Source organism: Labrus mixtus, chromosome 5, assembly GCF_963584025.1.
Source record: "Labrus mixtus chromosome 5, fLabMix1.1, whole genome shotgun sequence".
Classification (NCBI taxonomy): Eukaryota; Metazoa; Chordata; class Actinopteri; order Labriformes; family Labridae; genus Labrus; species Labrus mixtus.
This window is the reverse complement of record NC_083616.1, coordinates 17,122,142-17,139,095: the sequence shown is the minus strand read 5'-3', so window position 1 is coordinate 17,139,095 and position 16,954 is coordinate 17,122,142. Positions and strand designations below refer to the sequence as shown.

The 16,954-nt window shown below is 39.1% G+C and overlaps 1 protein-coding gene across 2 annotated transcripts in view; it reads left to right on the top strand.

The window, feature by feature from the left end:
- Window positions 1-16,954, top strand: part of mapk1 (mitogen-activated protein kinase 1) — a 29,467-nt gene that overhangs the window by 5,596 nt on the left and 6,917 nt on the right. For both annotated transcript variants that reach the window (XM_061038265.1, XM_061038264.1), the window contains exons 2-4: window positions 15,153-15,335; window positions 16,062-16,251; window positions 16,596-16,712. In XM_061038265.1, the coding sequence (XP_060894248.1) occupies window positions 15,153-15,335; window positions 16,062-16,251; window positions 16,596-16,712 (490 nt within the window). The remainder of the gene's footprint in view (window positions 1-15,152; window positions 15,336-16,061; window positions 16,252-16,595; window positions 16,713-16,954) is intronic.

The following is a 16,954-nucleotide window of genomic DNA, read 5'->3' as shown; positions in this document are numbered from 1 at the left end:
TCGTCAGTGTAGATATCAAATTGTAGTCAAACTATGTTAATTAACTTTTTTTGAATGGTTTGAAAACGTAAATAGTTTAGATAATATATGTGGGACTAAGAATAAGTCAACACTTCTTTAATGTTTGTTGTTGCCTTTAAAAAAATACAACTCTTAGAACTTGCTTTTCTCTATAAAGGTCTTGTAATGGGTATGTGTGTTACTCAGTTGAGACTTTGTATTACTGTTTGACCAAATGCTAAGAGGCTGGCTGACTGTGCTGCATGCTGTGTCATTTTCAGACTGTGCCTATTTCTGTTTACAACAGCCTCTTGTTGATGCAAAGGCTTTTTATGTCGGGGTCGTCTAGTGGCTGAGCCTCTTAACTCGATCCTCAGTTTGTGCTCACCGTCTGCTTACACAATCATGAGATACTGTAACCCCCTCTGTGATGATATTCGGAGGCTGCCGTGGTGTACTCTACCTCTTCAACCTGCCCACAACAACAGTGGGAACATGGGGGAATTGACCTGAAGTAGCTTGTGTTTATGGCAAGTTCAATATCTCACAACTCTTATGTTTGTTAGTCAGTTTTCATCCCATGTTCATGAGAACTTGAAAAAATCTGAACAGTGGGTTAGCCTCTTATTTGCATAAACTTAATTGTTTAACCTTATCTTTGATAGATCGTATTAAGATGAAGGTGAAGTTATGGGAACAAATAAATAGAAAATGAAACTTTTTTTCCGATTTTTGTAATTTCACAACCAAAAAGTGTAAAAAGAATGTTTTACAAAATCAGAGAAAACAGGTTAAGTCTTTAATTCTGAGAAGTTGTATGCCATGAAGGTTTCAATTAACAGTGAACACTTGTAGAGCTGAGACAAACTCTACAGGACGTTTTTGTCAGATTTATCTGAATAATCTTTTATCGATGTAACCACTTGCCTAGAAATACAGGGTTTGCCACAAAGTACCCTTTTCTTGGTATTTGCACACATTTCAAAGCTATTTAACACATTCCTAGACTAGTAAACATTGAATCATAAATCCTAAGTTAAATGTCTTTGTCAATCTTTTCCTCCCTCCAATGACTCCGTTTAATCTTGATCTGGGATCCTTGACCCGTCTGATTCCCAGCCTTTGCTGATGCTTTGCTTCATTCTGCCATGAGCCGTCCTCTTGAAATGCCACTGTGGCGCCCATCTCCATGGCAACCTCTCTGCCTGTGACATCAGTACCACCACTACGCAGCCAATGGGAGAGTGAGGGAGAGGAATGAGAGCCTTGACACTCTGAAATCCTGTTGTGCAATTCACAAGGAGATGTAATTTGGGTGATTACGCCTGCAGAGACGAGCATGACGCCTTCTGCTTCAACAAATAAGCAGAAGATTCACGCACTCTTCTGCTTGTTGCACCAAAGCAGATATTGAATGTTCATCATCATCAGGGCCTGGTGGAATCATTCAATCACTAAACTGCTGCTGCATGAAGGCCTTTCATGTGTTGCATCCATATATTTAACAGGAAATGGACTAGTTCTTATGAGCACAAACCCTTTTGATTAAGTTACATCTTAAGAAATGATGGTTTAGAAAGGATGGTGATGTTATGCAAACCAAAATGTGCAGAAGTGGTCAGATGGCTTTGATGGTATCTCTTGCTCTCATTTCTCTATCAAAGTGTGTTTATTGGAATTGAAGTTGCATTGAAATATGTACAGTACATGAGTGCTATCATGATGAGCACTGCAGTTATTGACTCATCGTTTAAGTGAAGTCGTGCAACTGGAGAGCCACAAGCATTAATGTTAAACATATCTGACAAACTCAGTGAGTTGTTTTCTCCATGCAATTACCGTTACTTTTTTTTATTCTGATCAGCTTTGTGCAGGTTTGTCTTCAGTAGGCCTGCACGATTTAAGAAAATATATACGATTTGCACTGCTGCAGTGGCATTGTTCAATATTGAAATAATGATAAACAATAACTAAGTAGTGCACAGTGTAATTAATAACTCAGTTTTTATGTTTATCTGCTGTTCTTCGTTTTTGGACAATACCTGTGTTTGCAACCTTTCTCTCCAAATTCTGAGGATTGCTGATATCTAGCTTGTGTTTCATTTAACTAAAGAGTGGTGTGAGTGCATGGATATTATACCCAGGCCTCAATTCAATGAGTAAAAAACACACATGCTAAGTGAGATTGCATAAAATATTATTTTATATTTTCTGTGATAAATTCTGACCTTTTGCGATGCAACTGCTCATATTTCGACAACAATGGAATTGCAACTAGTTGCAAAGCCCTACTCTGCAGCCCTGACTCTTTTTGGTTTTTAATGTTCCAGCACAGATAAGATGCCCATTTTGCCCCAGTTTATGTGTCCAGCTCACTTGGTGATCTGTTCATCTTGCTCCATAAAGAAGGAGTGCATTTACTGGAGGGATGTAATAAGAGCGCTTTTCAGCACAGTGTGTGTCTGTCATGGATAACTGGATTTGGAGGGGCAACGCAAGCAGATCCTTAGCACTTGTATGTATTTGTTGCGTTAGTGTTTGGTTTGCTGTGTGCATGACATGAATCTGAAGATCTGCACAGATTTGGATATATTTGAGAGGACAGACTGATCACTGATCACGCCCGCACATTCTGAAAATCTTCTGGTCACTAGCTGGCCCTAACATCCCTGGATAGCGCCTGTTCATCTGTTGGGTCTCAGTTCAGTTCAACAATTGATAATATGTTACACAGCGGCTTTTTCCTGACTCACTTAAGTGGTATGAACTAGGGATGGGTGTACTTGCCGTTGACCCCATTATTCGAGTAACATTTCGTTACTCGCGCACCTGTGCAAGCGCTGCTCTTGGCTACAAAACTTGAACTCATACAGCGTTACATGTGTGACCCAGCTTTTTGTTTTCGCCTAGCTGAATATACTAGGTAGGAAAATAATTAACAGGATACAAACGTATGACTTCTCCGGCCACGGCTTCAGCTTTAGTACACACCGAGCCAGATTTCAGCAAAAACAACTGTTTTACGGCAGCTACGGCAACTCTCTAGGAAGATATTATTACACCGAAAGCAAAAGCACAACAAATACAGAACCGTCTGCTACACCTGCGACATGTCAGTCAAGAAAAGTGATGTCTGGAAGTACTTCGACAAAAACGATGAAGTTAATGTGCAGTGCAAGATATGTGGCGTTAAACTTGCATACCATAGAAATACTAGTTCGATGCTTAACCACATGCGCTTAGAGGCTTTATATGCAATTTTTTGATCCAGCAGATGTCGCCCTTGAGCACCAGCATGAAACCAAAACAACTCGCGGTGCATTGTGGGTTAGCATGCTAATGCTAGCGATCTTTATTATGCTCGTATCTTCATACTGCATGTAAATTTACCCGAAATAAGCGTGATCTAGAAACACAGTTAAGCAGTGAGTACAGTATGTTATTCTTCTTTTCTCTAGTCCCTCAATTATACAACTTTTATTCGCGAGGGGAGGAGTCAGCCGTCGGGCCGGCTATGTCAACATACAGAAAAAAAACTCTGAAAACATCACAGACAGTGGGACTCGGGTGTTACACCCATTGTAGACAGTCATTACTCACTCAGTTATTTTCAGAGGATGTACTTGATTTCTATTATATTTAAGTGTTAAAAATCGCATATAAAGCCTTTTAAAGCAAAAGGAGAAAACAGCGAAGACAGAAAACAAGTCTCGCATCACGTCATTTGCTAGCCCTGTTAGCACACGTCGTTGTTAGCGGCATCGTTGAAATTGCTTTCTGCTGTTGGTTATTTATTTATATTTATTAGGGCTGGGCACGTTAACGCGTTATTTTCGCATTAACTCATTAATTAATTATCGCCGACAATTATTTTATCTCGCATTAACGCAGTTTTTCTTATTTATTTTCTTATTGTAAAAGTCTGTTGCTCACTGGCTTTTATTTTATAAAATTCCATCGTGAGCGAGCCTAGTATGTTACTTAATGTCTGCTGCGGCGCTCACAGGAAAGAGGAAACAGTGTTGCCAACTTGGCAACTTTCTCGCTAAATCTGGCGACTTTCCAAACCCCCTTGGCGACTTTTTTTTGTCAACAGCTACTAGCGACAATTCTAGCGACTTTTTCTGGTGTTATTGGAGACTTTTTTGGTGTAAGAAACTGACGTGAAAGCACGTATTGCTCTGCAGTTACTGTCCTCAGAGCAGAGAGGAGACCCACACCACTCTGCGTCCAGACTGCAACGAATGCAATAAGCTTTAGTTTTGTATTTATTTGCTTTGATTACATTGTTTAAGTTGAGAAGTACATTTACAATAAAAGTGCGCTATACACTACTTTTGAATTCATTATTGGATTTTGCGTATAACAATGCGATTAATCACAGGAACTCATGCGATTAACGTGATTAAAACTTTTAATCGTTGCCCAGCCCTAATATTTATGTTTAAACATTGGATGTTTATGTCATTTTACAGGCATAAAGTCTACAATTCCGGTCCGGGAGGTCCATGACCCTCAGTTAAAAAAAAAAAAAAATCTGCGGGTACTCGAGTACATTAGGTAATTCGAGTAATCGGGTACAGGGATTACTGTAAATTCCCATCCCTAGTATGAACCTGATAATTTTTTTCTAATGATTAACTTGAACAGCGATTAAGTGAAACAGAATAATTGTGCTGCAGATTTGTAAAAAGTAAACATGCACGCTTTGTCCGGTCTGTCCTCAAGAGAAGAATAAAACAAAAGCTTGTTAGCTTGTTTGTTGAATGGAGGACGGATCATTTACTTCTGAAGTGTTTCAGGTAGCCCGAAAATCAGAGCTATCTGCTGAATGCTGATTGGCTGTTGTGATACGTAGCCCGAAAATCAGAGCTATCTGCTGAATGCTGATTGGCTGTTGTGATACAGTGTCAAGCAGATTAGTGGCTCGAGTCAAAGTATCTTTATGATCTTTTCTTCAATTTTTATGTTGCAAATGGAGACGCTGTGATGCAAGAAACATTTCAGCCGGAATTGTATCCAGATATCTGTTTAGATCAATATCAACGTTATATTACGGCTGATTGGAGCTGGTATGCCATTAGCTCGACTGTTTCTCCTCTATACACCAAAGCCTGCTACCACATAACTGGTCACTACAGCTTGGACTACAAATGTACTACAAATTGAAACCAGAGCAATTCCAATACTGACAATCCACTCCCCTGTGTACAGATTCAACATTTCTATGTACAATCTGTGAATAGAGATTACCAGCTGTTCAATGTGCGCCTCTTAATCAAATTCATAAAAAAAAAAAATTAAAAAAAACAGAACTGCAAATATAACATTTGAGATGCTTCAATCAGAGTTTTGGTTTGGCTGTCATTTATTAGCACAACAAAAGAGAAAAAAGTTGATATATTGGCCCATTTTAAATTGGTATCCTTATTTATTGGTACAAGATGGCACTTCATTTATGTGACAGAGTTACATACTGTATATATGTAAAATAAAAATGACTGCACCTTTGTGAAAGTAGAGACTCCACTGGCTATAAAATCTACGAGGACCTTACTGATAACAAGCTCAAACAGAGATACAAAGGTCCACGAGATCTAGACAGTCAACAGCAGTTATTTCCAGGAGTGGCTGAGTGCTTATAGGCCGAGAAATAAAAAATAAAGATAAGCGCTTTAAGTAGGAGAACTTCTTCCCATTAGACGAACAGTATTTACAGTGTTCCTCTCTGGGTGAGTTACTCACCACTGATAGGCCACAATCAGCAAATGTTTATGTTTACACTAAAATAAATCTTTATTCACTGATGTATCAGGCCGAGTTGACATACCTGTCAAGGTTGCACAAAGAGGCCATTTAAGAGCCTCTAACAGTGGACACAGCTGCTATTTACACACCATGCTTCTCTTAGCAGTTATTCAGCAGGCTGTATAGTTTTAGTGTAAGTTTACTGACTGATATGCAATCTGAAGTTATGTGCTGTGTCAAAGGATTCAAACCAACAATGTACTAGAGAATCAGACAGACTAAGAACAAAAGTGAACATGTCAAATAGGTAGAGCTTTATAAATTATAAAATAATCCAGGTTTTCTGTTTTTAGCCTGCAGTGTGGAACCTGTTCAGCCTGTTGTGTAATGCTTTGACCACCTGAAAGAATTAGAAAAGTGAAATGGCTCAAACTTCATTCAGACTATCTGACAACAATAGAGAACAAACCATATGACATATTTTTGTACGCCAACCCGGAAGTAGCATCGCCATGGGGTTTTACGAGAATTCGCCTATGGGATTTTTGCATTGGATTTTGGATCATTGCAGAAAATAAGCTCTGGGGCAAACGCACGTTTCTGAAGCGTAGGTGTTTTGTTCAGCAGGATAATCTTCACAGATGAACACAATTTTTATGATGTCTGAAGCGTTAATGCGGCCGACACCCGACAGAAGTAAAAAGCTAACGTTATGCTATACCGAACTACACCACAGTCGGATGATTGTGGCGTCACTAGCGTTATGCTTCAGACGATCTCCGATAGACTAATCCGCATAAGATCCGCAAAGATTAAACCTACATGAGACATGACCCGGCGTGATGATGTTTAATGTCCCCGACAACCACTGTAGTCACATTTAGCCACTTGTTAGCAACCGCCTTTTTAAAGGTGTGTAAAAACTTCAAAATTCACAAGTGGGGGTATAACCTTACGTAGTTTATGTGGTCTAACAAAACACCAACATCTCTTAAGCTTGTGTTAACCACAGACCTTATTTCAGGCGTCTAACCACAAACCCATTCAAAATCCCCATTGACTTTTAGACGTTAGACCCCATGGCGCTCAAATGCTAACTTACATCCGGGTTTTAGGACTCATTCCTGTGGCGCTCTATACAGGGCACATTTTACAATCGGTAAACAGGGTGGATTGAGCACGAGTCTGCTCAGGAATGAGTTAAAACCAAACAAGACAGCAGTTCAAACCAAGAAAATAATATTGATTCACTTTTTTGCCTGATGTTGCCCAATTGGCTTAAATATTGCTGATAACTAAAAAAAAATGCAAACATTATTTGCAGTTTTGTTATAAAATAGAAATAAGAAAGTTATAAAATAAGAAATTAAAACCAAAGTTCTCTGATTTTGACAGACATTTGATGACGGAGGATGATTCACTCAAGTTACTCAACAATAATTACAGTTTAAATAATTATAGACGCCAAACTAGAGAAGCAACAATTATAGATTTTTATGGTACGATTACAGTCTGAGAAATAATCTCAGTGCTACGGTTATCATTTTTTAAATTCATGTTTACTCATGTAAATAATCCCATGGGTATTATTTAGTAATGTGAAAGTTAGCTGCCTTTTGAAGTAGAAATAACAGTGATCAAAAATACAGTTCAAAATAATTAACATAAACAAGGAGGAACGACTGATGAAATAATAATTTAAGTAGATTTTTAATAATTACAAGGTAATACTTTAAGCATTAGAATTAATACAACACTTTGATTGACTTAATTGATTCCCTAGGGAAGTTGTATTCCCCTAATGTCGGTAATTAATTGAAGTCTTGTTAACTGTCTTACATGCCTAATAAAAGCTAAAACATGCCTATTTTTTATTGTTGATTGAAGTTTTAGTTGAAATGAAATAAAATAAAATCAACATCTCTCATGCAGTGTTATTAATAACTAAATGGTAATAATAAATGAAGTCTAGGCTATAGTGCTGGAAGTCTCCTGATGTGAAGTTAGTGTTTTACTCTGGGTAAATTAACTTACAATGCATGCAGAGTGTTTACTCCACACAGAAGAGAGCAAGAAATGTTAAACGGTCACTAACTGAAGCACTTCAGTGGCCTATTTTTCCTTCTATGAACGGCGTGCACAGTTTCTGCAGTTCGCTGACGTTACACTGAAGCCAACCTTTCACCGCTACACTTTTTATTGTGAGAGACACGTTTATATTTGATTCCCAACCACTCAATGTTTCGTCAGGTAACTTTCCAATAACATGATTCAGTTATTACACTATTACGCTTTACTTTGATGTCTCGTGCTGGATGGTGATCTGATCTCACAGATGCTGCATCGAGTTTGATGTAGACTGAGACTCCATCGTCTTGGATTACTCGCTGGTCATTCTTGGTGTACCTGAAATGCCCCCACACTGCCGACTTCACCCATTTCTTCGGTCGATACAAAGCTTCGCTGCAGTGTCTCTCCACCATAGTAAAGCTAATGTAGCATAGCTAAATCCTGATAAGCACAGATGATAAATCTGGTGCAGCAGCCTGGTGTCACTTTGTTTTTGTTCCGTGCAGGTTGTGCCAAAGATCTGAGAGGCATGAGAACGCCCTGTAGAGCGGCCTTTACGATTAATTAACCATGACATTTTATGCCGTGGTTAATAGTGTTGTTAACTTCCTCATTAATATTTGATGGATAAGATTGAAAAAATACTTAAATATTAGTGTGGTAATCACAGCAGTATTCATTTCTCCTCTAAGTCTTTTGTGTTTTTTACTAGAACCTTAAATCTGTTGATCGGTGGAACAAACCATCACACTTTCATCAGCACAGACAAACACAATGTGGACCCACACATGAGGTGTTTCTCCTTACAGAAACGTTTCCAGTCCTTGTGGTTAATGTTTTGTTTTGTTTCATTTAAGTGTACACCTTTTTTATGATGTCTGTAGAGTTGTTATATGTTGTAGGCGTGACTGGCCCACCTCAGCTGTAAAACACTGCAGACAAACGAGTGCACTATGCAAAGAGGGAAATGTTGCTTCATCAAAGTCACTTCCTCAAAGTTCTTCACTTTCTTTGCTAAGAATAAGTGCTCTTTGTTTAGTATTTGCAATTTTACAATTAGATTTGCTTATGATACCGCTCAACTAAACACTTACATAGTGAATAATGTCAAGAGCTTTTCAGACTTTTTTAAGATGTGTCTTTCTTGTTAGCTGAAGAGAAGAGGACATAAAACCGCTCCAGTAAAGCCCTTCCCATGTTGGTTGCATTTAAGATTGGCTGGTATTAAGGTTGCTAGGTGCTTATCAATGCTTTCCTTTTACAGAGATAAAAAACTATGACATGTTTCCGGTTCTTCACAGAGCTAGTTTACCATATTGGACTCCTTTTTAAGCAATCAAACTTCAGAGAGAAGCTCTTGTAAACACAAACACCTAACACTCGACACAGAACAGGTTATTGCGGTCAACAGAAGCAGGAAGTGCATTCTGATTAGCAACAAAGCAATTGCACATTGTGTCCTCAAAGTGTGAGCTTACCACTCTGAAGACCCCCAATACTACAAATCTTTTTTTTTTTCTTCACTTGGCTAATACGGCCATATTGTGTGAGCTCTTGTGGGCGATAGTCAGTAAAGCCTGAAGCTTTACAACTGGAACCTCAGAGACAACAAATGAGGCTTGTCAGCTCTAAGATTCCATTGAAGATAAAACAAAGGAGGATGGTCTCCAAAATGGAGAATAATGAAACACAAATACAAAAATCAAAGGTAGAAAAAGTGCTTTAACAAAATGAATGAGTGAGGTCTGGGATTATTTTGTTGTGTGGCAGACAAATCAATATATTAAATAAATGATTGCTTTGGAAATGGGGGGAAGAAACGATAAAATGCAAGAGCAAAATGTGAATAATCCATGAAACATTAAAGCTACAGATTTGTGACCAACGCAGCTGTCCAATTGACATTCCTAAAGGCCATGATTTGTGTAACCAGCAACGCAAAATCCCCAAAATATTCAATGGACAACACAATGGCAACATTTGCCAACCATTGCCACATAAATTTCCAACTAAAAACCAAGGCGGGTCATCAGTTTGAACCACCACAGGCCAACTGTTCAAACGTATCTTGAGCTGTAAAGAACATTAACCACAGACATAAAGTGTAGATTTGTTTTTGTAACTCTTACAAATAAATAATAGAAACAGCTATGAAGGCATCAAATGTGTTTTATTCTTACTTGAGGTATGAGAAGAATATTTTCTACTTTGGTAACTTATATTAAAAGTGTAGGTAAAGATGATATTGAATTTCTTTTTAACACAGTGAACACTCAGAGACATGAGTAATAATGCACGGTGACTCAGTGTCACACTACATTAGTTAATGCAAATACAGGAATGTACTGTAAATAGCATAATGTAAGGACCCTTTAATCCTACTGTATCCATGTGTAACACTCCCTCACTGCACACCGGCCTTTGTGTGCTGTTTGAAACCCGTCTCTCCACTTTGAGCCGTCTTTAAATCCTCTGCAAAGCGTTGTACTCTGCCACGTCTGTGCAGTGTGTACATGGACGTTCATATCTGCACTTTCTCGGTACGCGTTGCCCTTAAGCATAGTGAACTTCTCCCCTTCTTCCTTCAACTCAACCCCTTGAACATCGTCATGGTAACAGCCCTATTGCATAACACAGCGGCTGCACTGTAAAGCCTTGTATTTTCATCTCCTTGGCAACAGAACATCCCCCTCCTCTCTCTTAAACCCCCCTCCCCTCTGCGCTCCTTCCTGGGCACTGAGCATGCTCAGAGAACAATGCATACGCAGAGGAAACAGGAAAGGCAGCTCAGAACAGATTCACTCTTGCATACCAGAGCCTGCAGCCCCCATTGTAACCTGAGCATCTTCTTTAAGACATGCACAGGGAGTTAAGTATGAGACATCTAATACTGACATCACATTTAATGACAATTGTCTTTGCATTATGAAATATGTGTATGAAAGTTCTTATAGCTACATTTATCCTAAAGTGTTCTAAAGTTGGCTAAAATGGCTCAAACTCTCAACTGTGCAGCTTTCCTTAATTACTAGTAGTGAAGTGGATCACAGTTCACATGATCCATTTTGGATTGGATTTGGCCGCATATGATCAGCAGATGGATGGAAAATGTATCATCAATGTGTAAAATAAATGTACAGCCGCAAAATCCCTTAACTGAAAATGAGTCCCCAATTGTGTGGTCCTTGTTTTTTTTTTTGTCTGTCTCAGACAACACATGCTGCAGGAGCAGCCTGTGCACAGACCAACAAAAATGTGCTATATGAACGGTATGTGAAGGATACGTGTTCATCATTGTCAAAGCTCATATCAGAAAGAAGAGCCCTGTTTTTGTTGGTTGCAGCAAACTTTTTATTTACTAAGGGATTTCAAATCTGAAAAACGGTCCGATCCTTTACCAAAATCTGTGATCTGATCCGAGCTGTGAGATTTGTGTTTCACCACTAGAACTACTTTTAGCTGTGTAAGACTGTGCTGCCATCAGCTGGCTGTGAGTAGGCCACGTGTTACTTCCTTCCAGACAGAGAACCCAAAAAAACTCAATCAAAGCTTTGAAAGTTAGATTTCAGAAGTTCTGGGTGTCCTGAAAGCACCATATTTAGCCAAAGAGAACACCGTGATGCAGCTCAACAGGCTAGGTCTTGCACTAATCTGATGCAAGCACATTAATACTACACACTCAAGTCTGTGCACTTTGTACTTCCTCAAAAAGTAACCTCTGTTACACGCCTGGACACACTGAAAAGGAACTGATGGGCTTGCCTCATTAAGTTATGATGAAATGTAGAGTGAGCAAAGATGTGCTTCGCTTTTTCTGCACCAAAGACAGCCGCTCATGTGCCTTAAGCAACATCACATGCAGACTGGGGTTTGTTTATTTTTGATTAAAACTGTAAGGAAAAGATCGACAGCAAGCAATTAAATATTTATCCTGAAAACTGGTCATTAACGTTGAGCATTATGGGATTATTAATTGTAGTTATAAAAATATTAGCACACTTATTAGCAAAACACAGATATTATGTTTTGTGATATTGTAACAAATCACAAAAACACTGAATCGATTTCAAATCAGCAGTTTACATGCTGAGATTTCATTTTCAACTTTTTCAGGCAATGTTAACTCCTTTTCTCCAAAAGTACCAGGATGTCGGATGATACAGTAACTGATAAATACAAATGTAGTCTTTCTTTTTTTCCTCAAGGACAGCGTTCCATGTTCAGATTGCTTGTTTTATGAAACAGACAAAGGTACAGTAAATGTCATTATTATGACGTCGACCCTTTGTGATTTTTACTTATGAATGACTGAACTGGGACTCAAGTTACATTTATTGTTTCCAATCTGCAGATAAGTTGCATTTTTCTTGCACATAATGATGGCATAGAACTGCAAACACTTTGTGCTTATGAGTTTACGTAATGCATGAGAAAAAATGGTGTAAAAAATCTTTGCAGGCTGCTGTACCATTGTTCTAAAAAAAAAAAAAGAAGTGACGATCTGTCTGTGCTCCGGATCAGATCCAAGCTCTCATCATGAGTAAGTCTTGTAGCAGCTCCCTGCTTCTCTGTACATGAGGGTATCTGCTGTTGTACAACAGTTACATGGAGGACTTTTTCCTCCCACACGCATGCACACATTCCTCTCACACAAGTGGAAAGGAAGGTCACTCATATTTCCCTCACAGAAAGCTGGCACACTTGTGTTTATATTTCAGTCTCTACACCACCTTCACCATAGCAACTCCTTGTCTTATGCTGTCATACTGTGTGGGTGTTTTTCTGCCATTGCTGTTGTTTGTAATGCACAGAAATAATCACACTGGGCTAGATGTAAATGAGGCAGCTGAGAAACTTTAAGAAATCACAAGTATGTCAGTTTTCTTAATTTGTAGAGATGCACCGATTACATTTCTCTTGCCAATTCAGATTTCTGATTTTTAACCTGGTGTGACCTGACGCTACTGATTTTTAAACAATGCTGATTTTCTGTCTTTAAAGCAATAGTATTATTGACAGCAAAAAAAAAAAAAACAGCGGTCAGGGTCGAGCAGGCTGAAAACGGGAAGATTCTCACAGTCACATGCTGATCTATAGGTGTACCTTTACTCTAAAATACAACTTTGTAAGGATATTTTGGTTTGGTGATGGCACCAAATGGCAAAAGTTTCACATTAGACAAACTAGAACTACATAACATCTTAAAAGCTTGAAGGGGATGTTGTAGAGGATCATTTGGACTTTTGTTTTTGATGCTTCTGTTACTAGGCTAAGATGTCTGGCCAGTCTGCGTACCAAAACTAGACTATAACGTGCTCATAGATTAAAGACTTCCAAACTTGTGGACTGAAATTTTGAGCTAAAAACATGGATGAGTTTGTAGCATCAATAGGAGGTAGTAGCTATTTTCATTTCCGTTGATTGGATGAAAAGAATTGATATGATGAAGTTAGCCGGTTTAGCCTTCACTGGGTTGTGATTCAAAGTATCTACGGATGAATTAGGGTGAAGAAATAGAACCAGCCAGTAGAAAGAAAGTCAACAGTGAACATGTCTGTACCTGGAAAAGGGTGGAGGAGTGGAATTCAACAGATGGGTCTGCAAAGTGAACACATAATGTGACAATCGGCCATTCAGACATTTAGACATTTTCCCACATGTGAAACTCTTATTCTTATTTTTTTATCACACTTTCCTTAATTTGGAGAACAGTTGTTGTTGTTTTTAAGATGATTATCCTAATCCAACACTTGATGGCCGTAGGTAATTATCACTCTGTTTTACTCCCAAGAGTCATTACACACACCTGAACCTTCCAGCTGCTAGAAAACTGCGGTCTCAGCACAAGTGCTCGACAGAAAACAATTTAAAAGCGCACAGAGTAAACTAAAATTCCGGAAACCTCAAATTATGTCAGTGATCATTAAACATGTTGATACTTGTAAAAATGACAAGCAACATCCTTAGAAGAAAAATCCTTCAGAAAAAAAAAAATATGCTGACTGCTTAGAGAGTGTCAATAAGTAAATACATTTGTTTTCTATTTCATCACACTGTGGGAAAAACCTTCCTATGACTCTTACAGCCCTTGTTTCAGCTTTGAGTGGCTTTTGACCTTAAATCTCCTCTGCTGAGAAGTATGTGTGACGTGAACACAGGCACACGCTTCCTGAACTTGGTACATTCACTTATTGCTCCTCCTCTGCAACTGGCTTTACTGAAAGCAATCCATTTATTTAACCTTTATTTTACCGGGCAGAATTGCTTGAGATCAAATGACCTCTTTTTCGAGCAAGGCCATAACACTTGTGAATCCAATGCATGCAAACACGCCATGTAAATATTGTTATTTTCTTTATTAGATATTAAAGATTAAGGGATGCATTTAAACAACTGTGTGTCTAATAAAGCCAAAGTTCATGTTATTATACGTTTTTATAGGCACAATTCCAAATTGCTGTCAGGTTAAAATGTGTATTACAGGAGTGAACGGGTGGGAAACCAGAGTTGCGTCAGGTTTATCTTGATCAGGAAGTGCAAGCTCATTGTTTCTTTGGCTCCCGCATGGTGCCGCACACTTTAGGTGCATTGTGATGTGCTGTGAGTGGCATGGCGTCTCCAGATTTAATTTCACTGCATCCTCTCTGCTGAGTTTCAGTATTTTGGACCTATAATAGTCTCTGATTCAGCCGGCCTGTGTGTCATTGTGCTAAACTGGTCAGGTATCATTGCTGGGGAGTTTTGTTTCACTCCTACATTCCTGTTCGTTTGTTTAACACAGATAAGATACTGATCATTCAAACACCTATTTCCCTGTTTACATGCATTTAAAGCTTTCCACTTGAAAACCACAGAAGTGAAGCAACATTTGTCACTGAAGTTAGTGTGTTACTGCTGTTGATCAACAAAACTATGTCACCACATCAAGATACGCTTGTTGTTTTTTCTGTTCTTATTTTAAAGGCTGCAGGCGACAGTCCCTTAGTGCAGTTGCCAATCAGGAAATCTGCAAAATGTCATCATGCTTAGTAACTTAAGCAATCTGTATTAACTGCGTCACATAGCTCTAGGCACAGCTTTGTGTCCTATCCCAACCGTTTAAAAAGTGCCATCGTGGCAGCTGGTAAAGAGATATCAGGCTTCTCGAGCTTCCTGTATCAGCAAAACAGGCTTCTTTGCAGTAAATATTCTGTCTAAAACATTTCTAATAGGAAGTTAAAACTGAAGTATCACTTTTTCTGGGTATTATTATGGCTTGAAACAATGTCTTCAAGATAAAAAATGTCCAAATCTTGAAATCTAACTGATGACTTTTGTGTTTTCTAAAACTTCAGCTCTGCCTACGACCGGGACAACAAGATCCGTGTGGCCATTAAGAAGATCAGCCCCTTTGAGCACCAGACGTACTGCCAACGCACCCTGAGAGAGATTAAAATCCTGCTGCGCTTCAAACATGAGAACATCATCGGAATCAACGATATCATCCGCACACCGACCATCGACCAGATGAAGGATGTGTATCCTTAAACACACCTGTGACACATTTATGATTTAGAGAATGTCATCATATATTCATGTTTGGGGCGGCAGTAGCTCAGTCTGTGGGGACCTGGGTTGGGAACCGGAGGGGTTGCTAGTTCAAGTCCTGTTGCGGACGAAATCTGGAAATTGCTCTGGTAGCTGGAAAGGTGCCAGTTCACTGCCTGAGCACTGCTGATGTGCCCTTGAGCAAGGCACAGGAGCACTCGCTGTGGGCAGCCCCCTCACTCTGACATATTTGTATTAATGCGTGACCATAGGATCCTGTTTGTGCATTTTTGTATTTCAGCCTATGTGTGTGTAGCATGTCTCAATAACAGAGTGTATAATTAAAGTTCCCCTCGTGGGATTAATAAAGTATACCTTATATTTATTGTTTACCTATCAGGATTTTGCTTTATGGCCTTCAGGTTACTAATCGTTTTGCTTTAGACGGTTTGCCACAGACACTGAGTTTTAATTGCTAATAGATTGTATAGACAGTGTAAATTGCTTCTTTGGACTACCAGTGATTGGTCTCACATAGAAATTGTGGTTCAGTCTTGTTTCTCAGTTGTATTTTTATTACATAATAACCACCTGTCATCATTTATTTGGCAGAGACGCTCTTCACTGTAGCCCTGCAGCAACTATAGCAAACTTGTTGAGTCCGTAGAAACTGTCACTGTTATTATGAAAAGTTTCTTTAATCCAGCACCGTGCAGATATATTGTCCAGGATCTCATGGAGACAGACCTGTACAAGCTTCTGAAGACTCAACACCTGAGCAATGACCACATCTGCTACTTCCTCTACCAGATCCTCAGAGGACTCAAGTACATCCACTCTGCCAACGTCCTGCACCGCGACCTTAAGCCCTCCAACCTTCTGCTCAACACCACCTGTGATCTCAAGGTAGTTTCTTAATGAGGCACTCAAACTATTCAAATTGATAATCAGTCACTGTGCGGTGTGTGTTTCCTGTACAGGGAGGGGGGGCATTGTTAATCTATCTTCATGAATCCAACTATTAACTGCCATTTAGCAAACAGATATAGCTTAAGATGCTGCTGTTGTTACACTGAAACATCACTTGTTGGATATAGATTTGTATGTGCCACAGTCTATGTATTTTCCTGCAATGTTGTCCAGTCTTTCTAACTGTTTTAAGTCTCCTTTAAGTTTCCATTTCTCCAAATCAACATGTAGCTTATTGTGATCTGATATCCTCTGTTGTTGTCTTTTATTTTTTTCTCCAGATCTGTGACTTTGGTTTGGCTCGTGTGGCTGATCCTGACCACGATCACACTGGTTTCCTAACAGAGTATGTTGCCACTCGGTGGTACCGAGCACCTGAGATCATGCTGAACTCTAAGGTGAAGGCCGATGTGATACTCGAGCATTTTAACATACAGCCTCCAGAATTCAGTACATCTGGGCCGATATCTCTGGAGAGCCGTTTTTTACCTTATAGTAGCTCTTTCTTTTATTTAACTTCACGTTACATTACAACTAAAACTCTAACATTAATCTTCCCTCCTTCTGAATCTTGAAGGCAATCTTATTTAGTCACACTGTTAGAAGAATTACACACTAACACTTCTGTGTGACTAATCTT